This window comes from Protobothrops mucrosquamatus, unplaced genomic scaffold (assembly GCF_001527695.2).
Source record: "Protobothrops mucrosquamatus isolate PMUCROS unplaced genomic scaffold, P.Mucros_1.0 scaffold1318, whole genome shotgun sequence".
NCBI classification, from domain to species: domain Eukaryota; kingdom Metazoa; phylum Chordata; class Lepidosauria; order Squamata; family Viperidae; genus Protobothrops; species Protobothrops mucrosquamatus.
Genome location: NW_015387519.1, coordinates 315,770 through 341,182, shown reverse-complemented (window position 1 = coordinate 341,182; position 25,413 = coordinate 315,770). Strand labels below are relative to the sequence as shown.

At 36.0% G+C, this 25,413-nt stretch overlaps 1 protein-coding gene across 1 annotated transcript in view; it reads left to right on the top strand.

Annotated features, from left to right (window-relative positions):
- Positions 1–25,413, top strand: part of RAB3GAP2 (RAB3 GTPase activating non-catalytic protein subunit 2) — a 63,467-nt gene that overhangs the window by 33,243 nt on the left and 4,811 nt on the right. The window contains exons 10-31 of the mRNA XM_015821380.1: positions 756–904; positions 3,488–3,567; positions 3,661–3,750; positions 5,327–5,466; positions 5,960–6,176; positions 6,541–6,684; positions 7,651–7,733; positions 9,587–9,651; positions 10,375–10,465; positions 12,039–12,166; positions 13,353–13,566; positions 14,343–14,440; positions 15,545–15,650; positions 16,287–16,438; positions 17,396–17,612; positions 18,648–18,821; positions 18,918–19,024; positions 20,439–20,505; positions 21,230–21,300; positions 22,607–22,642; positions 24,531–24,605; positions 24,998–25,216. Of these exons, the coding sequence (XP_015676866.1) occupies positions 756–904; positions 3,488–3,567; positions 3,661–3,750; positions 5,327–5,466; positions 5,960–6,176; positions 6,541–6,684; positions 7,651–7,733; positions 9,587–9,651; positions 10,375–10,465; positions 12,039–12,166; positions 13,353–13,566; positions 14,343–14,440; positions 15,545–15,650; positions 16,287–16,438; positions 17,396–17,612; positions 18,648–18,821; positions 18,918–19,024; positions 20,439–20,505; positions 21,230–21,300; positions 22,607–22,642; positions 24,531–24,605; positions 24,998–25,216 (2,723 nt within the window). The remainder of the gene's footprint in view (positions 1–755; positions 905–3,487; positions 3,568–3,660; positions 3,751–5,326; positions 5,467–5,959; positions 6,177–6,540; positions 6,685–7,650; positions 7,734–9,586; positions 9,652–10,374; positions 10,466–12,038; positions 12,167–13,352; positions 13,567–14,342; positions 14,441–15,544; positions 15,651–16,286; positions 16,439–17,395; positions 17,613–18,647; positions 18,822–18,917; positions 19,025–20,438; positions 20,506–21,229; positions 21,301–22,606; positions 22,643–24,530; positions 24,606–24,997; positions 25,217–25,413) is intronic.

The following is a 25,413-nucleotide window of genomic DNA, read 5'->3' as shown; positions in this document are numbered from 1 at the left end:
GTCATTATAATATTTATAACAGCTCAATAAAGCATTGCTGATGGGACGGAGTTGTCACTGACCTTGGTCTGGACTTCAGGATGTATACATCATTGTTTTGGGGAAATGCATTTTTTCTTAAGCCAATTAATCAGCACATCATGGGCTGTCCTTCCAGTCCCATGCTTGGGAATGCAGCCAGGTCTTAAAGGCTTTCTGAAAGGCTAGAAAGATCAAGACCAACCTAACATTAGATGATAAGGCCTTTTATTTTTTTAAAGTGTTTTACCATTTTAACTGTGTAAAAATGTAATGTTTTAATAATGTTTTAAAGTTTTGTTTTCATTTTTGTTTTTTAATAATATATTTATAAGTCAACAGAGCTGTGGCACGCAGATACTCTAAATAAAATTATATGAAGTCATTCCGGATTAGTCCTGGTGCTGTTTTTTTTTAATTAATATCTGAATAATTTGGAATTCCGATCTCTTTCTTGCTAGACCAGATTCCATTTCAAGAGTCAGTGGGACAAAATTGAGCTTTAGAATATAGTTAACTTCGAGAACCTTCAAAAAATTATGGAGAATGTGTCCTGCTTTTGCTATATTAATGAAATGTCTGCTTCAACATAACACACTTTTAATTGTATAGTAACTGTATATATATTTTAAATTAGGAGTGCTTAGAATTGTGAACATATTTGGATCAATTCCAGAACAGATATTAGGATCTTAGAAATTTCTTTTTCAGAGCATTATTTTCATTATTTCATATAGGTATCATGACTCTATCACCTTTTGATCAAATGAAGACTGCTTCCACTATTGGCGGATTTAATGCAGCTATAAAGAACAATCCTCCTGCTATGTCTCAGTATATTACTGTGGGATCTAATCCTTTCACTGGATTCTTCTATGCCCTTGAGGTAAAGAACTTGCACAGCCAGTAGGTGTAAAATGCAATGGGCTGGATAAAAGACTCACTTCTTTCTCTGTTTACTCTTTCTTAGTTATTTTGCTTTTTGCTGCTAATGGAAAATGAAACTAAGAGCAACTTACTTTTTAATTAAGATCTTTCACCTGTGTAATGATGTTATTGTAGATCAGGATCTACTGGTTGGATGACCCAGTTCACATTAAAATATTCCACATATTTAACAATTGCAGAAACTGAACCCTTTTGTTGTTTCCCCCTCTCCAAAGTTAGGTAACTGAACATGACTTTTTGGAGAGAAAAACAGAATTCCTGGGGGGTAGAATTTAATGAATGTTGTTCTAGTGCTGAACACACATTTCTCAGGTATGAAATTTGCCTAGAGGGCCACAGCAGGGGGCAGTATCTACTCAATCTTGGTTAATCTCGAATTTGGGCTTGAATACAACTCAGAGGAGTGCCTGGAAATTCCATATCCATAGGGTAGATTGAGAAATAGTTCCTAGAAGAAGGCAATATCAAACAATTTTTGTATAGCTGTCAAGAAAACTATATGGATGCAGTCACCAGGTGTAAATTATGAAACTTAAACAATTTTTTTTACCTTCTTTCATGCTTAGCATATGTTTTCCTGCCTGAGCAACTGCTACAAGATTCTTGTAGTAGAATATAATGTATATTGTATCCATAATGTATGACCAGGCCTCACTAGCTATAAATTTGCAATTCACATTCCTGTTTTTTTAAAGGAAAAAAGCAGGAAACCAGAGAAATGTCTTTTTTAAAACTCTGCCACAGTAGTACATAAAACATCCTGGGTATGATGTCTTAGATAAACTAGTAAAATTTCTTTCTGGTGGAGAAAAGAATGGAATTGACTACATTTGAAATATTATGCTAAACCTGAAACATAAATCCTGTGAACAGAACTGCATGGAAGAAGTTGCAGTTACCAAGGTTTCAAAACTGAACTTTTAACGGATAATCATTATTGGTTAATATTAAGTCTTAGTTTTAATGAAGTTTTTGAATGGGAAAGGCAGAAATTCTACTGAGATTTGGTGAGACCTCTCCAGGTCATTTATAGTCCAATTTCCTTACCGGTAGTCCTTGAATTGTGACCATTTAGTGATTGTTCAGAGTTATGATGGCACTGAATGAAGGGATTTATTACCGTTCTTGAAATTCTGGCTGTTGTAGTGAACTAAATCAGGATTCTTGGCAGCCAGCTCACACTTACTACCAGTTGCAGCATCCGTGGGTATGTGATTGCTGTTGCTGACCTTCTGTGTTGGCTTCCCACAAGCAAAGTCAATCGAGAAGCCAGCAGGGAAGCTCACAAATCGTTCCGGAAAGTTGCCCCCCTCACTTTACTCCATTCACATTCTCTGTGCCCTCCTTCCCTGGGCTTCTCTGCCTGTACGCACAGGAAGACATTCACCAGTGTCCGCCTTCCGTTGGCAGCCCCATGTTTATACAAAAAGATGCATGCACCTTGCGTCCTCTTTTCCTGGCTTTCCTGTGCTCGTACACACATTCCCCGCTCGCTGTTCCCCCTTCACCCCACACTGCTGGACCTCCCTGGGCCTCCCATGAAGAACTCCCGTGCGCTTTACTTGGGACTCCATCTGCTTTGAGTTTAGCAACCCATGTCTCTAGGTTAGCGACAGCAATGCGGTCACTTGATATTGCACTTTACAACCAGATCGCTTAGTGATGGCAATCCCAATTGCTGTCGTAACTCAAGGACTACCTGTAGTTTATCCCCACCTCTAGAACTGAACTTTGTGTAGATTTTTGTAAAAAGCTTTACTTTAAGAAAGAAAGTAATCCCTATTAAAATAAATTCTGGGACTCGGTGTATATTCTGCCAATTAATACCTGACTTTCTGAAACATTTTTTTACAAGTTGTTGATGGGCCTCAAAGTGAACTTTGCTATGGCACACCACAATTCATGGATCTTGCTCTAGTCTTCTCCTATCTTTTGCAGAAATTTATACTTCTACCCTTATTATGTCTTCTGCCTCTGGTCAATTATGTCAGCGCTTAGGTTTTTATACTAGGAAATTTGAAAGAGTTGAATATATTTTTCAATAACGCTATTTTTATCTTTGTGTGTGAATGCCTTTCCTATTCTGTGTAATTCTCTTACACAGTATGATGATTATTATATATGGGGAATTGTTAATAGTTGATAATATGAGTTTATATTATGTAGCAATTACTGTTAGTTACTCAATATAATTCTTTCCTATTAATGAATAATAATAATAATAATTTTGTAAAATAAAATAAAATAGCAGCATCGACACCATATATTTTTGACAAATGATACATTTTTTAAGCCTGTAAAACTTGAAGGTCTCAAAGCTTTTACTGTATAGTAAAACATTATCAGAAAAAGCAAAGAAAGGTTACTTTCTTATTCTGAAATGATATAATTTAGCAGATGATGCAGGATGAAAGTTAGTTATACCTCAAAGACAAACTAGGTTCTCAGAAGTAAGGTTATTAAAAATAAATCAGTTATTTTTCACCATTTATAAACAACAGCATTTTTATCTTCTCTTTAGGGGAGTTCACAGCCATTACTGTCCCATGTTGCTTTCACAGTTGCAAGTAAGCTGACATCTGCATTCTTTAATGCTGCTAGGTAATGTATAATAGATGGAAGGTGCAGTCAATTTATTCCTTTCATGTGTTTTCTTTAAACGGAAGCATTGATATTTTAATCTTTGTATTGAAGTGGCTGGCTTGGCTGGAAAAACAAACAGGAAGAAGATCCTGTACAGAAGCAGAAACCCAAGGTTGAACCTGCAACTCCTTTACCTGTGAGGCAAGTTTTTTAAGCTACTTTTTGCAAAGAGGTTATGAGATACTTTACCAGTGTTGCCATTATTCTCTGAGGATAGTTGAGCCATAACCAGTGGTGTGATTCAGCCAGTTTGCACCACTTCGGCAGAACCGGTAGCTAATTTTTGGTTGCCCAGGCCCAGAATGGACTTCCAGAAGCAGCATCTATACAGAGAACTGGTTGTTCACATATTTGAATCCCACCACTGGCCATAACCATCTGTGCATGAGATATATGCAGACTGTAAATATGTCATCCAAGCAGTTTAGTGCAGTTTATCTTGAAGAAGTTCTTCCTATTTGGAAATAGATTGACTGAAGCTAGCACTTTGCTCTTTACTCTGGGAATATCTGGGACTTTTACATTGTTGCAATTTCATTGGAAAGGCAATTAAATCTTAGTGTAACAAAAAGTAATTTTTCCTGTGGAAGAATTGTGAGCTCTGGATAAGTTTGGTTACAAAAAAAAATCTCTTTCTGGACTCAGAAATAAACATTATTCTAAAGCAGTGTTTCTCAACCTTGCCAATTTTAAGGCATGTGGACTTCAACTCCCAGAATTCCACAGCCAGCATTGCTGGCTGTGGAATTCTGGGAGTTGAAGTCCACATGCCTTAAAATTGGCAAGGTTGAGAAACACTGTTCTAAAGGATGGTTGGTTTTGAATAAACTACTTTTGGCTGGATTCTCAAAGGCCATTAATTGGATTTACAAATCATAATGGCTGCGAAAAAGACAAAGAAGCTAAGGTTATGGTTCAACAGAAATGTACAGACTCAGTATGTTTTGCATCTGCCTGTTTGATTGTCTTGGAGTTCTAACCAAAACCTCCACATTTCCATAAGCCTGAAATTTGACTTTGAAAGATAGCCCTGCCCATAAACAGTTGCCTTGATTTCCCAGTCTAGCCAACAGCCCTTCAATTCCAAGGTGTTCCTCAATCTGAATATAAGCCAGTTGGACCCTTTTTAGGTTCTTGGTGCTGCCAGTTGATGAGGCTAATGTGATTACATTATTTCCAAAGAGGTAGCTGTGATATTTCACAGCAGAACTATCAACAGAAATGAAAGAGACACAGAACTTTATGGTTCATATCTGTTGTAAATGTGATGCACAAAAGTTCATGAAATAATAAAAGTGGTTAACCTTTAAGGCACCAAATTGTGTTTTGTGAACTCCCATTACCAAATATTAACAGTTATATGAATTCTTGTATATTTGTGGCATGTGACATGCAATATGTTTTCTAAACTAGAGCTTTTCTATAATTGTTAAGGGTTCTTGCAAATTATATTATGCTGTCAAGTTTAATGCTAATCATTATGAAATAGTAATCTTGTTAAAATTTCTGTACTTTGAAAGGATCATCCAAATACAAAATAGTTGTTTGTATTGAATTGAATGTAATACAGTATATCTTAATCAGAAAACTGATTTTCTATAAAAGTTAAAATAAAAAAGAACTTATTTACTGATTTTGTATAATATATTACTTTATTTAGTAATCAGGGAGCCAAATTTAGAGATTGTTTTGTACATTTGGCTTTATTTGAATGTAGGTTTGGAATCCCAGATTCTCGTCGACATGGAGAAAGGATATGTTTGTCTCCTTGTAATTCTTTAGCAGCAATTACTGATGATTTTGGAAGAGTTCTTCTATTGGATGTTGTAAGAGGTCTTTCTGTTCGTATGTGGAAAGGTACCTTTTAGTATCTTTTAATAACTTGGAGGAGGTAAACAATGGTCACTTATCCATTTGAGAGATAATTTTTATTTCAGTTTTAAGTGTGAATTTAAAATAGCAAATGTTGGTTTTTAAAATATCAGATATTCAGATTTACAAAGGATTGTGAAGTGTAAAGATCAGCTCTGGAATAGTAACATTGCAGTGTAGCACTGAATTCTCATATAGTTCGTTTATACACAGATACGATTATTACTAGCCTGAATCAATCCACTCAGGATAAAGACCTCTTTATTGCAGATTATAGATTGTAATTTATTACAGTGGTCAGTGGTTTTTTAACTTCCCAGTGTAGGGCCTAAGAGAGACTGGTCTAAAGTCATCACACAGTGTTCTATGTCTAAAGGAGGATTAAAATCTGGGTCTCCTCACTCTTAGTCCAGCAATGTAACTAGCCATTATACACAAATACATCTAGCATCTTAACCAGTTTATCCTTCACGCACAGGCTATCGTGATGCACAGGTTGGTTGGATTCAGATTGCAGAAGACCTACATGAAAGAGAATCTATTAAGATAGACTTTTCTCCAACTAGTACCCCTCAGGGACCAAGCAGAGTGGCTCAGTTCCTTGTGATTTATGCTCCTAGGAGAGGGATTTTGGAAGTATGGAGTACCCAACAAGGTCCAAGGGTTGGAGCCTTCAACGTAGGAAAACATTGCAGGTAAGATATTTTTGGTAACGGAAGAGATTTTAAAATGTAAGGCAGGATAGTTTCCAGAAAAATAATTGAAATTAAGTTGAACAAAATGTTTTAATTCAGGGCTTTGTGTAGTACCTATCTGCTTTATGTAAGTACGTACAAATGCAGAAAAATTAAAAATGTGAGATAATAATTTTTAAATCTGCAAGCAAACTGACAAACTGCATTTACCCAGGAATTGTCCTATATAATATGAGATTTGTGCACTGTCTTTATTTATTTATAAGACTGTAATATTATTTGATATTTTAGAGCCTATAGTTTTGTGCAAAAGTGTATGTTGGTTATTATGTTTTTAATTATATATCTCAAAACCCATATTTAGGTTGCTGTATCCAGGCTATAAAATAATGGGGTTGAACAGCGTAACAAGTCAGGGTTGGCAGCCTCAGACTTATCAGATCTGCCTTGTTGACCCAGTATCAGGAACAGTAAAAACAGTTCACATACCTTTCCATTTAGCCCTGAGGTAAGGCTTCTTGAACTTTACGTTGCATAATTGAACTAAGTCAATATTATGAAATGAATTATAAAGGTTTTTTTAAATGTGCAGATATTGGATAATCTAACATACTCAGTTTCCAATTCTGAGAGATGCTAGGATTTTTTCTAGCAAATTCACTTGTCATGAGACCACATTCTGAAAAGCCAGATTTCCCTTCTTATAATAGTATTACTATTATTTAATTACTAAAATAACAGTAAAGAATTCCCACCAACTTGCTTTTACACCCTTTTGCTCATAATATTTCTTGAAATATGCATTTGTATTAAGTAGTGCCTCTGACATATCCAGTGAAAAGTGACATAACTTTCTCTGTGTACAGGTTGAACATAGCTCTATTGGTTATTTGAAGGGTATGCACTCCCCTTTTTCAGACCTCTGGAATGAGGTGTCCCCCAAGGTGTCCAGGTGGCCCATTCTCTGCTATTGTTTAGAAGAGCCATGAAGACCTGGCTCTTCACCCAGTCTTTGATGAGGGAGAGTAAGAACCCCTTGCTTCATATTGCTTGCCATGTTTATCTTTATCTTTTATTATTTTTTTGTAATTTCTTTCATTGTGGCAAGCCACCTGGATATATTGGAAGGCAGGCAGGCACATAAGTTTAATAAATGGTTTTGATTCTTCACACAGTCAGCTTTTATGTAATTTCTTCAATTGATTGTTGATTGTGGATTTGGCACTTTCATCTACATATCAAATCATTATTATTATATGCACAACAATGTGAACTCACAGCTGCCACATATGCATCCATTTTTTCCTAAGGAAGTGGGTGTAGCCTGACAGGTGTTTTTGATATTACATAGCCAGGGCCTGACTTGCTCAGTAATGTTGACAGAGGAATCAGTGCAATGACAAATTATTATTTTCCATCTCAATTTCAAATGTACTGTTATAGACAAATGTGTATATTTTTTAATATTTTCCAGCGACAAGAAGAGTGAGAGAGCAAAGGATATGCATCTATTGAAGAAATTGGCAGCCTTGCTGAAAGCTAAAACATTGAATTTGGGTAGGTTCTGTATTTGTTCCTATTCAAAGTCATAACACCAGTGTCTTTTTAAAGGTCATGAACACGATGAGACTACAGTTTTATTTAAGGTAACTGAGCCTAATTTAGTGTTGTGTAGTTGAATGAAATGCTGTGCCTCCTTTGCAAAAAGTATAAATGTCAATACTTTGTGCAATTGGGCCTAATTTTGTAGTAGCCAGCTTATAAATATAATTGTAGTCTGCATGATGAACTCAGTTTTGATAACTGTCACCTTAGAATGGCACAGTGAAATGTTAGTATAATCTCCCAATATGATTAGGAAATGTTTAAATACTAAATCTTTCAAATTACAATATTTCTAAAATTGCATTTAGTTCAATATTATTTTGGCAATGTAATTGAGGAAAATTAGGTCATAGGTTATTTGATATATTGCTTTAAATGCTTTGGCTACCTTGCTAGAATGTTTGTGTTGTATATGTGTGTGCTTCCTAAACAGACCTCTTGCATAATCTTGAAGAGCAGGTGGGATAAACGTTTCACAGCTTTTTTTGTGCACCAGTTGCACACATTCTGGATTGAGAGCCTCTGCTCATGGTCCCTCATGCCTTGGTAACCTCTTGGATGGACTACTGTAATATGCTTCACATGGGTGTAAACTGTGTACTTTTAATGTTTTAATTATTTTTATACTTGTTATATAACGTGTAACCACCAAGCAGTTTGGGGAGATGGGCAGCATAAAAATTTAAGCTGATGCAAAGTGCAGTTATGTGCAGTTGTAGAACAGCCCATGTTACACCTTAGTTCTCTGAGTTGCATTGGTTGCCAGTCTTCTATCTAGGGTAATGAAGGCAAAGTTAGTCTGAGTTTCTTTCTCATGTTTCCTGCCTGCCTCCACCACCTCTTTTTTGTAATCTTGTTTTCCTTCCCTATCGATGTTGCTTCATACATATAGTCCTCGATTTACAACCATTTTTTATTGACTAAAGTTACAACAGCACTGAAAAAATTGACTTAATGACCGTTGTAGCGTCCCCATGATCACGTAATCAAAATTGGGGCACTTGGCAACTGGCATGTCTTTATGACAGTTGCAGTGTCCTAGGGTCATGTGATCACTTTTTATGTCCTTCTGACAAGCAAAGTTGTTATTAACTTAACTGCAGTGATTCACTTAACAAATGTGGCAAGAAAGTTCGTAAAGCTCATTTAACTGTCTTGCTAAGTTATGGAAATTTTGGGCTCAGTTGTGGTCCTAAGTTGAGGACTACCTGTATTATGTATGTTCACTGCCTTGAGTTACTTATAAAGTAATAAAGGTGGGATAAAAATCTAATATAATAATAATATAAGTATGACTGGGGTGTTGAACTATCAGTTATCAGTTTCTCAAGAGTTCATTTGTCTTACTCTATTTTCTTATTTTCCTGTGCCAGTCTTTGTGGTAGTTTTGATCACAGTTCTATGGCTTCAGTGTAGTGAACTTTCTTGGAGGTTGTTGTGAAGATGGGGAAGCTAACTCCTCAAAGCAGTCAGGGTGCTGGAGAAAGACATTTCATCAGATCACTTGAGATAAGAGGATTACAAGAAACACAGACTATTTTACTTGGTGTTAACTGGATTGGAGCATATCCTGACTTGTCTGCAGTGCAAACATCTTCATCACGATGTCCTGTGACAAAGCAGAAAAACCAGGAATTTTAAGTTTATACCAGTCAGAAGTAGCTAGCTGTAAAGTATTTGGCCTTAAGCAAATAGTATTCTGTTCCCAGTTATTTATGAGAGGAAGAACGTGAATATAGAACCTCCTGTGATTAAAACATGTCTCAATGATTTTTTGAAATTATATTTGTTATCTTTCTTTCCAGATACGGTTGAGGTTGAAGTAAAGGAATTAATACTGGATGTTAAATATCCTGCTACTAAAAAACAGGTAATTAGGAAATGCATTATTTGGCAGGCTAATCTGCTTTATATCTGCAAATTAATGTCTGTTACTCTCTTTTAAAATTTGTTTTGAACTCCATTTTTATATTAGTGATTAGAGTGTTTTACTAGCAGTGATTTGCTTCAAATTCTTGCCCTCCTGGGTGCTGGCAGGATGGAATTTGGCAATACTTACTGGAAGAAAAGCTGAATACTGTGCACACATTGTAATTATTTAAATTGAAAGAGAGACTATAAGAAAGGGAGCTGTTTTCTTTTCTGTCACTGTGCAGGTTTGACAGTGTTGGGTCTTGATTTTCTCCTGCTTGTTATAGATTTGATTTTAGCCCCTCAGCAGCTACTGTACTTGCTCTGCCTGAAGGAAGACTGCATGACATAAAATAATTTAAAAATAATTCCAAACTGGATTTACTTATAACACAGTTCCTGTGTTTACACAGTGCATAAATCTAGTTTATAAAGTATGATCATTTCTGTAGTAAGATATATCATAAACCAAGAAGTCATTTCATTGGCATTTCATATTTTTCTCTTGATAGCTGCATGTCTCCTAGGGTCTACTTTAGGACCAGCAAAGTTTCCAGCTCAGGAGAAACTAAAGTTAAGCAATATAGAAGCATATGATACATACCAGAATATAAACTATTACTAGATATTTTTAAAAATAGTAGCATGACATGTGAAAGTCTGTGTTATATTTTACTGATAGGCTTTAGAAAGCATCCTGGCAAATGAGCGCTTGCCATTATCTTTTCTGATGAACATCACACAAACACTGATGGAGACCTTAAAAAATCAGGGTAAGTGAATATTTCTTTTCTGCCCATTATGTCACAAAAATATACAGAATTAAGGATTCAATTATGCCCCCTTGAAAGAATATAATAGTCATTGATAATATTGTGGGTCTTGTTTCTGCTGTTGAAAGAAACAAGTACAATTCTCTAAGGAACTATATCAGACCTGGGCGTTTTATGGTCCATGGGCCACATCTGGCTCTTTGACTATTGCTGTCTGGCCTGCAGCATTGGCGTTGGCAGGGGGGCGTTGCCCTTGGGGATGGGGTGGCATCGGGACAGGGGCAGGGCATTGGCGGAGTGATGGGGTGGAATGGCAGCATTGGTGGCCCTCCACAAAAGTCCCAGTTTCTCATGTGGCCCTTTCAAAAAATTAATTGCCCTCTCCTGAACTCTAGTGTAGCATTTTGATACCCTTGCAGGAGAACAAGGGAATACAGTAGTATATGGCAGAAACATTTCAGAATCAAATAATTCTCTTCCTTCAGGGATTGTTTTGACATCATTCAAAAATGGAAATTGCTCACTGGAAACATATGTAATGTGTGGTTTAAAATGAATGATTGTATCAAATATTTTCATAAGTATATCACTGGAGATTTGCTTGTATTCTTCCTTTGAAGTTTATGTCAGATAAATTCATTTTAAGATCCATTATAATGTTCTGTGTAGCATCGTCCTTTCTTTAACTTGCAGTGTGGATGAGCTCTAATCATCTTTATGTTCTTCCACCTCCAGTTTTGCTGTCTTCCATATTCTTTCATACCAAGGTCTTTTGAACTAGTAATAGAGGCAGGGAGGGTATCCAGAGTGACTATATCAGCCATCTGATTGAAGCGAGAGACCAAGGTTTCAGCAGAAAGGACAGTTGTGCTGGCTAGAAAATCCACCAAGGAATTCTGGCAAACTGATACAATTTTTAGATAGGATCCTAAAGCAGATAAAGACTGCAAGGCAGCCCAAGGATTATGACTTGGTTCCAGCTGTATAAAATAAGAAATTGAGACAACACAATTAATGATATTTATGAAGGTAAGCCCACACTTCTTGTTCGAAAGGCTTGGGTTGCTTCAGGAGGAAAAGCTGCAGTAAAAATATTAAATTCTTCAAATAAAAATCTGGAGAACTCTTAACGATGGTGGATTGAATGCTCATTTTTCAACACTGGAAGGCAAATCACTTGTTGAGATGGCGACTATGGAAATAAAATAAATGAAGTAAGAATGATCAGGAGATAGATTTGTAGGAGATTCATCTTGTGGATGAGCACTGTAAGATGGAGAATTCATACAAACATATTCCTTAGATACTTGTTATTACAAGCTTTCAAATGTTGCTTTTTCTTTGATTTGGATTTGATTTCAACTGTGTGTTTAAAGGGAAGTTGACACTTTACTTGCCTATAGACAAAACCTATCCAGGATTTAACTTATTGAAACGGTATCCTCTTCCAGGCTGTTGTGCACTGAAAATATCCTACTTAGCAGGCTGTTTGAAGCTGCAGAAAAGCTTAACAGCTCAATTGCACATTCACTGAGACTAATGAGCATTATTTTCTTTCTGTCGCTCTGTCTAGAGATGGATTATATTGATGAAGGGCTGCTACAGTTCTGTACAAATAAACTAAAACTGCTGCAGCTTCACAAGTCAGTCAGCGATTTAAATTCGCAGAATATGCAGCCTGAGACAGAGCCATCTGATAACGTAAGTACTGTGAAACTTTGATTTTATGAAAAGAAAAACACTCTTGAAATGCAGACATGTATATAAAAATCATACAGACCTTTTTTTAAAAATGAAAATATATTCAAGGTATATAAGAGTCATGCATTTGTAGAATTTGTGAGCACAATGGAATCTTCCTTCTCCAGGAAAAAAGACAGTTTTTGTAGGTCAGTGTTGAACTGTGGAGTGCTCTCTAAGCTTGGTTGTTTGTTTGCAGACATTTCATTACCCAACTAGGTCACATCATCAGTGCTTCCTGTAGCACTAATCAAGTTCAGTTATAAAATGTCTGCAAGCAAACAACCAAGGTCAGAGAGCACTAAGATTTTCATAGTCTTCCTGCTTCTTCTGTCTTGGACTTCTGTGCGCTGCACAAGGATCTGCACAATGCTGCAGGTGGATCTGCAGCATTGAACTCAGCTCATTGAACTTACTATGCTGAAATTGGAACTGCCAATATTCTGCATTAAGGAAATATTTTATCAAAAAACTGACATCTTAATTGTGTTGGTGTTTAACATGTCAACTTAAGGGAAGTATCAAGCCTTACTTTATGTATTATGCTTTTTGTAGGCATAAAATTATAAAAGAGGATAAAAATTAATGGCACTAGAATTGGTCAGTAATTGGTCAGTGTAATTTACTTTTTGTGGTATACTATATTTCTTATGAGATCTTTTTTGCTTTTCACAAAATTATATGGAATAATTTGAAGTTCTCTTAGGATGCTCTTTTCAATAGTCTTCTTTAGGAAAGCTTTGACCTATGACTAGAATTAAATTATTTCTGTTAGTATTCTAGGTTACTTCAGTGTATGGATCCAGTTCAAAATAGAATATATTTTAAATATTTCTAACATTTTTATTTATTAACTAATGGGCAGCTACGTATTTGAAATGTGAGCTATACCAGATGTCCAAGCAATTTTTTTAGAAATATCAATAAATCCAATTGTTGCATGAAATAAATTCAGTGTAAGTAAGGACCTCTCAATATTTTCTGAATGATACAAGGAATATTGGGAAAAGTATCCTCAACCATGCAACATAACAACTACTTAGCAAAATATCTTAAATCAAAATTGATTATCAGAGAAATTGTGATGAGTGAATATGAGAGCGGTTTCAAAGGCAAATCTGATTTTCTCTTATTTCATGCTTTTAAGACCTTGGCTAAACTACTCCGGTTAGATGAAAAAGAATTCACTCGGCTGCAGATGTTACTTGAGAGGTACAAACAGCAGAATACTCAGCCTTCAGTACATTTTGTGGAGGATGAAGATGGAATGCTGCCTGTGAAAACTTTCTTGGATTACTTGGATTATGAAAAAGATGCAATTAATGTGAAAAAACTAGATGACAAGGAATACGTGGCTTTAGGTAGGAGCTTGGATTATTAAGGAGACCTTGGCTAAGGAGCTTCTCCACTTGCGTAACAGATTTATTTTTTTTGAATTTAGTTAGAAAATTTTTCCGAAGGAGCCCCCTGAAAACATTAATATTAGGAAGTACTCTTTATGTTTTACAGAGCAGACTAAAGATTTGCTTCGATCTATGCAATGGAAATGACATTGGTTTAGTGCAATGGGAACGAGGTACCAATAGTTCTCAATTTACAACCACAATTAGGACTGGAATTTCCATCATAAGTCATTGCAATCATAAGTCGAGCTGGACCCAAGTTTTCTGCCTCTTGTTAAGTGAATCATATTGTTGCTAAGTGACTCCAGCTTCCCCGATGTGTGTTTTCTGTTGCAAATCTGCAAAAAAAGGTTGCAAATTGCTATCATGCAACAACAGGATGCTGCAGCTGATCATAAATAAAAGCCAGTTGCCAAACACCCAAATTGAGATCATGCTATCATGGGGGGGGGGGAATGCAGTAATCATAAGTGTGAATACAGATTGTAAATCACTTTTATCAAGGCTGTCATAACTTTGAACCATTGTTAAATGAATGGCTATAAATTGAGGACTACCTGTAAACAGGAGGAGAATGCATAATATAAATACCTCTCATTGATGTAACTTACTCTCACTATGAATAGGTCTGATCTCCACCTTCTGATAGATTGTTCTGTTTTCAATCAGAAAGATGTAATGGGTGAAACGGGGTTGAATAAAAAAAAATGTCTGTCTTCTATGTGTATGTACAGGAGGGTTTTTTTTCTGGAAATGTTTACATGGAGAAAGCTCAATAGAAGAAATGTGTCAAACTCTGGAGTCTGCAGGATTTAGCCCCCAGATATTATTGGTGAGTGTTGCCTGTTTCATTCTTTATTGTGGTCATTAGGCCTATATTCTAATTGCTCATTGGTTTATGGCCAATATATGAGAAATAGATGAATAAGAATCAAAATTAGAGCATAAAGTGGGTGAGGAAGAGAATTAAAACATGGAAGAGGCGGGGGGGGGGGGAGACATTTATACACTAGTGGCCAAAATTGTGGAAACCTTTTGGGAAAAGTGGATTTTTGAGGTATGATGGCTAATAACACTTACTTTTTTTGGGAGTAGTACCATAAAATTATATATCAATAGAAAGATAATTTAATCAAGAATGTAATGCAACGTAGTTTGTTCAATTATCTGTACTGTATTCTATGAAAAGTTATAGCCAAATAACCTACTTTATTCACGGGGAACTTAGACACATTTGTGATAATTGTTTTGATCTTAATTATTATTGCAAGATTTAAGACTGCTTCACTTTATTTCTTGTTAAACATATTTTTCATTCTTTGCACTCTTTTCAATTATTCATGCTTTCTGATTTGAAGAAACCCCATACTAAGGAATTTCCTTATGGTATCTTTCTTTGGAATTTAATTGAGGCCTGGGAAACCAGTGAACCCTAGACCTTTGTGGGGAGGAGGAATTCTTTGACAGGATACATACAACACACAATTAGTTGCCATGTAACTAAAATAAAAAAACCCTATATTTTATGGATTAAAATTCTGTTGAGATTATCTACTTTGTTGAGACATATGTGAGAGGAATTAAAAGCAATTTTGCTTAACCAGATTAAGTAAAATTGATCAAAAACATCAGAAAAATGTTTGGCATTACAAAATTAGAATAACTCTTTGTGGAATGTAAATGTGAAAGTTAAGGGGACTGGGGTCCCAATTAAATCGTGATTAAAATGAGAAAGAATGACTGAACAAATATACTTGACTATCATTTGAAATACTGTATGCCTCTGGAGGATAATAACGATATTAATGCAGAGGCCAGCAGATTATCATTGAAGTAACTTCTGTTTTGTTTAGAAGATTTTACTAAATTGATTGGAGAGGTGATCTCCTAAATCCATTCTCATTAAACCTCTTAAACGTCCTATCTCTTTTTTTAGTCTCTTCTGCTCAGTGTGTGGCTTTCCAAGGAAAAGACCGTTCTTCAAAGAGTCCAGTCCGTTTGCTGCCTTCAAGCTGCGTTATCCCTTCTGAGCAGAATGACAGGTGGGAGAAGTTCAGTGAATATGCTCAGTTTCTGTTGCCCGAGATTGAAAACAGAAATTATAGCTGTTAATAAAGACCTAACACTGCATGCAAACAATTAATTCCTATGATGTTATTGAGAAGATCTGAATGCCCACATATTGTTGACAGTTAAGAAAATTACCTTAATGGAGATTTGCAAGATCTCTTACTACAGCAATGAAATACTTCTTAAATCCACACAGATAGAAAATATGGAAGAGGTTCAGGTAGCGATCTCCCTAATTCACAAGGTTATAAAAAGGGGGAAGAGGTATAGCGTGATCGGACTTGTAAGATTCTGGTATTATAGCCACTCTCAATAAATGTAGTTTTAGCCTTCCTGTATAGCTGAAATCAATCTTGCAAGCTTGATGTGCGGTATCTCCTCTCCTTTCTTGTCACCTTTTCACTTTGTTAATAGATCTTGTAAATCTCCATCAAGGTCATCTTCCATACTCTCTGCAGATGCTCAGCTCCAAATGTACAGATATCCTTGGCCAACTCTTTGTTTTTCTATCAGTCTATCAGTAAACAAGTTTCCCTTTCTATAGTAAATGTATTTTTTTAATTGTTGTTGACATCCCATATGCATGTTTTTGATTCTGGTTGCTATAGAGGTTTCATGGGATTCTCAGTCCGTTTCCCCCTGGTGGCAGCAGATGAGAACAGCCTGTATTCAGTCTGAGAATAACGGCGCTGCTTTGGTATTTGCGCATGTTGGGCATTCAGTAACAGCACAGATAAGTGATAGCGTTGCAGAAAAAAAGGTAGGTAACTTCAGATTCTGTCCTTGCCTACATAGCAAAAAATGGCTTTCCCCCCAAAAGTCAACTCTTAATACTTGATGCTAAACATCCAATTATAAAATATCTTGAAAAATGTACAAGTGAGGTCTCATTATTTATTTATACAGGCAATACTGCATGCAAATGAATTTCATATGCTACTTACCCATTATGAATACTATGAAATGGGCTGTACTAAATTCTATACAGCTACTTCCAGGCCTTTGAATGTGCTGTTCAAAGAGGCTAGGAGTTCTGCAATTCTCTCACTAGCAGATGCCAACAAAATTTTGGCATCTCCTGGTTTGTTTTTAGAAGAAACTTTTAACTGGCTCAGTGCTGACATCTTTTATCTTGCCCTGATTCATTTGTTTACATTTTTAAGTTACAATTGCTTTATAGTTTATTATTGTTAAAAAGCACATTAAGCATCGGTATTGCTAGAAAAATGTAATATAAACAAAATAAAAATGTTATTTCTTACTAAACAAAAGTTGACTGTTTTTGAATTTGCTCATACTGTGTCTCAGCCCTTCGTGAACCCAGATAATAATACACATATTTATATTATCATGTCCTTTCTCCAAGGAGATGAAGGGATGTAGGTCTCCCCCTTTGCCCTTTATATTATTAGATTAAGCAGATTAAGCCTGCTTCTTTCCATGCTCAATTTAAACGTCTGGCAATTTAATATGAAATGTGTAAACATCTTATGTGTGTTTACTGAAGGTGCATCTCTTGCTATTTTTCATCTCTAAGGGAACCTTCTTAAAAATAGCAAGTATGAATGGAATACATATGTGCTGAACATATGTCAGAAAGCTGTAATTTGTTTTCTTCTTTCATCTTTGAAGTTTGTAAATCTGGACTTTTTGCGCGCAATATGTAAAATGTCAGCTTGATAATATGAGAAGTTGACAAGCCAATTTTTTTTATTAGTTTCCCCAAATAACTGTAGGTGCTGATACAGAATCCTGGGAAGCCCTCTCTCTTGATATAGAATACTGGAAGCTTCTCCTGAAACAGTTAGAGGATTGCCTAATACTTCAGACACTTCTGAATAGTAAAGTGAGCAAGAAGACAAGCCCAGCTTCTTCTTTGCAGGCTGAGCCCCTCGGGAGACTTTCTGTAAAGAAGTTGCTTGAAGGAGGAAAAGGTGATTTCCCCCCCCCCCAAAGGGTTGGGCTAGAAAGGGGGGGGGAGTTTTCATTAATTTCTTCTCCCAAGGTAGCTACTCGGGACTCAGCCCAAGAAAATCCCCAGAGTAATGTGTGAAATGGAATAGGAAATTGCAGAAAAGAGAGGGGACTGAGAAATACAGTCAGTGTATTTCCAGTGAAATCCACTTGGGGATAGTTTCATGGCATGAATAGTTTTGTTTGTGAACAGTCTGAGCTGGATTCAACCATTTTATCCTTAATAAAGTCCAAATTCCATAATAAATAGAATTAGAAATGGCTATGCACATAGAATAATAAACAAACAAATAGCCCACCTAATTGCCACATTGGCACATGAAGCTTGGTCTGTGTAGGATGATTCCCCTTCCCACCCCGAGCGGTCCAGTTCATTCCAGTTTTACTTCTTCCATCGTGCACTGGAATCTAGTGTCGTTTTCATATAAGAACTCTCTGGTTTGAAAGGTATAGTGTTGATACAGGTTTATAGTCTCCTCAAAACCTGTAGGGCCAGCTAGTCTGAGAAGGGTCGGTTAGCATGAGAGGTAGAAAAGAAACAGGGGAAGTTCAGAAGGCTACCAGCATTCCCTGACTATGCTGAACCCCCAGGCACTGTCCTTCAAACTATTTTCATTTTATACTCATTGAAATATGCACAGAAAAGCAATCCACACTCCTAGAGGCACAAATATAGACAAATCGTTGATCAACTATTTAAAGAGTCCACATTAAGATATAGTATTTTAATGCAAGTCACTTGTAAGTTAGGAAGTAGTACAGTCAAAAGGCCTCTATATTTATAAACGTTTTAGCTGTTCATTGATAAAAGGAAATCCCTAATGTAGTAGCCAGTGAGAACTAAGTGCTCCATGAATGTGTCTAGTCTCGTCTGCCTATTTGTGCATTACTATATTCGATGGCAGCAAATTCCATAGTTTAAGGTTTCAATAGAAAGAACCATTGTTTTCTGAGTATTTGCAAACTGATCCTAGACTGTTTCGATTTTTCTTTAGGAGGCATTGCTGACAGTGTAGCCAAATGGATTTTTAAGCAAGACCTCAGTTTGTCCTTACTCAGATTAGGTCGACAGAAAAATGAAGCAGAAAGCAAGGAGGAACCACAGCAGACTGACAGCAATTTTGTAGGTGAGGATGAAGAAGACCAGCCAAGCATGAAGTCCATATTAGGTATAAAAAAATACCTTCAGGCATGCTCTTTATTTCTGTTTATTGCAGCAATGGAATGCAAAATAATATTCATCCTTTTTTAAAACATGTTCCCAGAACTACTCCGTTTAGCATATGAACAGTTTCCTTGCAGCCTGGAGATGGATGTACTCCATGCACATTCCTGCTGGGAGTATGTTGTACAGTGGAACAAAGACCCAGAGGTAAAAGAAGCCTTTCATTTCCTTACTCCTTGTGCTTTTTATGATACACATGATCTTACCTGACATTTTCAGATAATAAAAGTAATTCATTATTTCTTATTCAGGCTCTGTAGGTAGAAAATATGTAGGCTAAAAAAAATTGCTTTAAAAGTGCCAAAAAAGCCAGTGCAGTCTTTTAGGCTGCATCAACAGAAGGATAGCATCAAGATCACAGGAAGTGATAGGACTGGTCTATATGTACTAGTGAGGCCATACTTGGAATATTGCATCCAGTTCTTTTCACCACGATACAAAAAAGATGTGAAGCCCTAGCAAGAGTGCAGAGAAGAGCAGCAAATATAACAAAGGGTCTGAAGGCTAAATCCTACGATGAATAGTTAAGGGAACTAGGTATATTTAGCCTAATGAAGAAAAAACTTACGAGGTGACATGGTAGCCATCTTCCAATAGTGGAAGGACCATCATAAGGAAGAGAGGAGTGATTTATTCTCCATAGCATCTGAGGGCAGGACAAGAAGCAATGAGTGGAATCTTATCAGAGGGAGATTCAAACTGAAATTAAGGAATAATTTTCTGTCAGTGCCTCCTGGAGTTATGGATGCTCCATTGCTAGAAGTTTTCAAGAAAAGATTGGACAACCATTTATGTGGGTTGGTATAAGGGCTCCTGCCTTGGGTAGGGGTTGGACTAGAAGACCTCCAAGTTCCCATTCATCCTTATGATTGTATAATAATTTTATTTTGGTATGTGGGTATCGTATCCTCTTTGTTTCACAGTGATAAGGCACATTTTGCACATTGATATTGTCATAATTTATTAGATGTGATATTATATAAATACCCTTCCCAAGTTAGCACTACTATATTGAGCTGTCACAGTTATAAAGATCGAAACAAAGGACACTTTGTGTTTATACAGAAACTATTTCAATGAAAGGTTATATGTCAACTATACAATTTGTACTTTATCATGTTACAACTTTGCTGCAATTTGCCAGGTATGGTAATTAAAATAGATGCAGAAATATATCAAATAACCTTAAATAATATATCAGAATATTTAGAAATTATTTATAAGATATGTCCCATTATATGCTGCTTTATGGTTGTTATAACTTTTCCTTCAAACTTTGAGAAGAGTGAATTCAGTTGCGGTTGTTTCTGCCTGAATAACCTTTGAACAAAGCTGAAAAAAAAATACAGAACCTTAGTTTTTTTTATTTGTTTCTGTGAATAGATAGTATTTGTGTGTGTCAAGGCCTACACTATCTGGTCATAAAGATTTGAATGCAGAAAATATTCTCTATAACAAAATCTGAAATAAATTAAAATACTTAATAAGTAGTTGGGAGATTATTGTTTATGTGCTTCATTGAATTGAGTAATATTGGTTATTTCTGTTTTTCTAATCCAAGGAAGCATGTTTTCTCATAAGATCCATAGAACATCTCGGATGCATTGATAATGCTCATATTCAACATGGTAAGAATAAAGAAAGTATTTTGGATGTGTCAATGAGAAATAGAGAATTTGATTCAGAATTAACTATGTGTTGAGGGGTCCACAGCTGTCATTTTATCTGCAAATTAAAACAGCTTGGAAGTATTGAAGTATTCTCAAGTCAGTGTCAAAGCTGGATTTGGTTCACAATAAACATTGGAGGTCATGTTTGTCAGTGCCCCATTATATTAGTACTGCTTATTAATTTATAAATAATTTGTAGATCTCTCATGGTAACACACTGCTACTTGCAAATACAGGAAATATGAGAAAGGCTGAGCCTCTCACAAATCAAAATTCCTACACATTTAATGAAAGTATTGATACTCAACTCTCTACCTCCCTCATGGATCTTTAACCATGGTTTTCAGGTTACCACTTAATGGCCATTTGCAAGTAGACCTCTGTGGTGAACTGATTCTGTGGAAAGACATACTCTTAGTTGTACATCAGGTCCAGACACTTTAGATTTTTCAGTGTTCTCTAAAAGCACATATTTTATGTTGGCTTTCATATGCTGAAATTGTTAGTACCAGCCTTAATCAATTACTGTTACATTGTTAATGAAACTGCCTGGTATTTATATATAAGTAAACTGTATAAATATTTATTATTAGTATTTTTAAAAATGTGCTATCTATGAGTTCACCTGGCAAAACCATTGATATTGCTTTCAGCCAGACCTAAATTTGTGTAACTATTTCAGGAATTGCTCTAATGATGTGGAACACATTCATAGTGAAAAGGCTTTCTGCTGCTACCTACTTAATGGACAAGGTACTTATTGCATTGTGTTACAAAAACAAGTTAAATAGAATATCTAATATCACTTTCATACCAGTACAAGGGCTGTCTTTCAGTAAATGAAACTTGGTTAGCTCTATGGGCTTAGACTTTTAGGTTGCTAAATTCAAACCTTTCTTATGACTGAATCTAAGTTATACAATTTTGGTAGAAGCTATGAGGCTTCTACTTCTGCCTACTCAATGAAGAGGAGCTAATTACTTCTGAGGGAAATTTGGTTCCACTATTAAACACTGTTTACTGTTACTGAATTGTTTTTCTGATACTCAATTGACATCTGCCTTCTTTTAATTTAATTCCATTATCTCATTGTTGGCATTCTGGAGAAAAGAGCTTGACTTTCTTTGTGAATTGCATTCAGATACTTGAATATTATTACCATATGTGGGGTGCAAAACAACACAGAGCATACAAGGTGGTGTCTGACCAAAACATTAGAAAGTAGAACTGTTGGTTCTTGTGAATTGAAAGCCATTAGGAAAAGTAATACATACTACAGAAGAGATGTGGGCATGCTTGCTACATCTGTCAACAAGCTAAATCTTTTTCTGGATTCACATGGTAGTCATGCAGTCCACCCTCAATTACAGACCTACTCCTGTCAGTAGGCAGTCAGCAGCTTTTAGGATCAGTAATTCAGGAGAATGCTTAAGGCTAGAAATAAGACTGTGAGTTCTAGTCTGCCTTAGCCATGAAAGGCAACTAGGTCACTGTGGGCCAGTCATTTTCTCTCAGCCCATGGCATCTGGCTTGGTGACAAGCCAGTCAGTCAATTCCTTTTGCAACCAGTTGATTCCCCCCCCTCCCCAAAAGTGGATCCTGCACTCAGAATTCTACGAAAAAAACAAACTACTGAACACATTATCTCTTCAAACCGAGTTTCTCAGTGACTTTTAACATCTTGTCTCTTACTGCTGTTGAAGTCCATCAGTGAACTGTTTTTCCCCTATCACTTGATCACTAAGATTAGTCTGGCTAGATTGATTTACTAATTAGTTAATTAAAAGTTTGAAATAATTAGTTCTATGGCAAAGCACTATGACTTAACTATTAGTCATAATTTAAAAGATATGTTATTTCACACATATGCATAAACATATGGGAAGTGGACAGGGGGGAATAGGGTAGGAAACCAGTGCCTTTTCTCCTTTTATGAGGGTTTTTTTTTAAATAAAAAAATGTTATTTGTGGTGAAAAGAGGTGGCAACTTAACCTATTTGTAGAGATGGAATATATTAATGTATTGAGTCCTTCTGCACTAAACACATTTCTGTCATAGGTTGGAAAAGCACCAAAGGACAGATTATGCAGACGGGCAAGTAATCCTTTTTCTTTATTTAAAATATGTATTATCCTAATACAAGATCGGATTACATCTGTGATAACCAGAAATTGGGGATTTCTGCCAACTTAAGCTAAGGTCATAGCCTTGGCTTCTAGCTATTTAATCATTTTATTTGGCTCACCTTTCTCTGAGCCCAGCCCAAGAGGACACCTATTATTTTAGGTTTTAAATCTAAGATCATGTTTAAGATTATGACAACTTTCCATGAAGCAAACATGACTTCGAGCAGATTTGCACTGATCTGTTCATTTTTTCTCCTCCATCGTAAGCATGTTTTTACAAGAATAAGGTGGTTCTGATATTTAGGTTTGAATGAGGAGCTTTCATTGGTTTCTCTAGAAAGTTAAAAACAAAAACTTTTCCACTAAATATTAAGATTGGAAGGAATCTTTGTATTACTACGTACAAACAAGTGCATTTGCTGGCCCAGTTATCTTGTATTTTTCTCAATCAGAAGATTTGGCTGAGTAATGCAGAATTGTTTCTGACAAAGTAAGCTCCATTATCCATTATCCACCTCTGTTGTGTTAGAAATGATGCCGATGTCAGTTGCTCAGGTTTCTTTTAAAGTCCAACTGGAAGAACAAACTAGGAAAGGGCCTGAGCAACCCTGTGCTGAATTGGTTCGACATCTTTCTCCTAAAGAGACAACTATGAGTGAAAGCCTACAAACTATATATTATACGCCTGTGTGTCTGCATCTTTTTAAATTTTTGAAACTTTAGCAAAGGTGCGGAAACATTCAGATTAGGGCTTTTTCAGAGAATCCGTATTTTAATCTGGATATTTTGCAATCCTTCAAAAACCCTTTTAGATTGGTATTTGCTGCCAGCTAATGTACCTCCCCACCCCCATTTAAATCTTAAACAATTTTCATTATCCTCACGTGGTCAGCCTTTATAAGTACACGAGGTTAATTTTTTAGTTATGATTTCATCTTGCCAGTAACATATGCCCCTGAAAAATTACTGGAGACAGATAAATGTATCTAGTGATTTTCTTTTTTTTTTTAATTGAAAATTTTATAAAAAATTTACAATATAAGTCCCCCCCTCCCCAAAACCCACCCTTCCACTCCCCCCTCCCTCCCCCCCACTTCCCAGAGCCAATCACAGGGTTAACAATACAATAACCATACTCTATCTAACATTAATCAGCTATTAGAATAACAAATCTATAACATCCTTTAACTCTCTTTTAAACAAATATACTAGTATTAAGCACAATAATTATAACATCATATTAATAATTATAAATAAAAATAAGTAAACTATTATAACGTATAAACTACATTAATACTCTAAGATTTACTCAAAAACCAAATGAAACTTTTTAGTCCCATATTTACTCTCAATATAATCTATCCATCTTCTCCAAACCAAAATATATCTTTCTTGTGAATAGTCTTTCACATAAGCGGAAATCTTGGCCATTTCTGCTAAATTTGAGACTTTAAGTGACCATTCTTCTATAGTGGGCAGACGTTCCGTTTTCCAACATTGAGCTACTAGTAGTCTTGCAGCAGTTATCAAGTTCAACATCAAATCCATTTTCAATTTATTTAAATATAAATTTGACTTAACTATTGATGAATTGTATAGAAATAAATGCAAAAATATGTAAAACATTTAGTCAAAGAACTTTATAAATTTAAAAAAATATTTTATGCATTGAATACTGAGGCTTGCGTGACTCATTTTTTTAACTGTTGAGATACATTTCTTTTTGCATTCAATGTATAGTTGATTTCTGGGATTTGCTACGAATAGAGCCTCCTCCAGCTACAAATATTTTGAAACGTATTCAAGAAAAGTTTTTTGTTTTTTGTTTACAAACGAATTCCTCTTTGTTCAAACAGGATGTAGGGATGAGTGACAACGCAGTGTCCTGTTTCCTTGGGTCTTGCTCAGATCTTCTTCAGACTCTCATGGAGGTAACAGCTCCTTCCTCAACCTAAACTGCACATTATTTCTAATTCATCATCCCTCATCAGTCTGAACACTTTCAAAGTAATTGTCAATAGTTCTGTACATTTAAAACCTATGGGAGGATTGTTGCGAAAGATTCCTGTAAATCAGAAGATAGTAATAGAATGCAAATTTTTAGCCACATTCCACTTGAATAAATGTTTTCGTTTTTAGCTGTGCAATTTTTCTGATTTTTCAAGTAAGATTTCTTGATGCTATTATTGCCACTGGTCCTACTGATAATTCTCCTTCTCCTCCTTTTCCAACTCACCTCTGGGTTTCTTTGAACGTGATCAGTGTGCGACTATTGTTCAATTACTTTTAAAATAACAATGCTTTTCTCTTCTTACTTCATCAGGCTGATATATGCTGTGATGAAATGCTACTTCCTGTGCTGGACACAGAAGATGCCTGGGTGTCTGTTGAAGGGCACAGCTCGTTAGTGGAGTTAGCACTTGAACAGAAACACATCCATTATCCTCTGGTTGAGCACCAGTCTGTGCTCTGCATAGTCTTGTATGGAGCCATGAAGTTCTCGCTGAAGAACGTGAAGCCCCTCTCTCTCTTTGATAGCAAGGTATTTGGACATGACACTTTGTTGAAGGCTGCTGCCTCTGGAAGGAGGGATCCAAGCTAATTGAACGTACGATGTATCTCTAAGGCCAAAGTTTAAACTCATGCAGGACATTGAATGAGAAGCTGTGGTTGGAACAGAAAACTCTACAAGTTGCTGGAAGTTTTTTGGGCAGTTCTACTGAGTTAGATTTTGTGTTT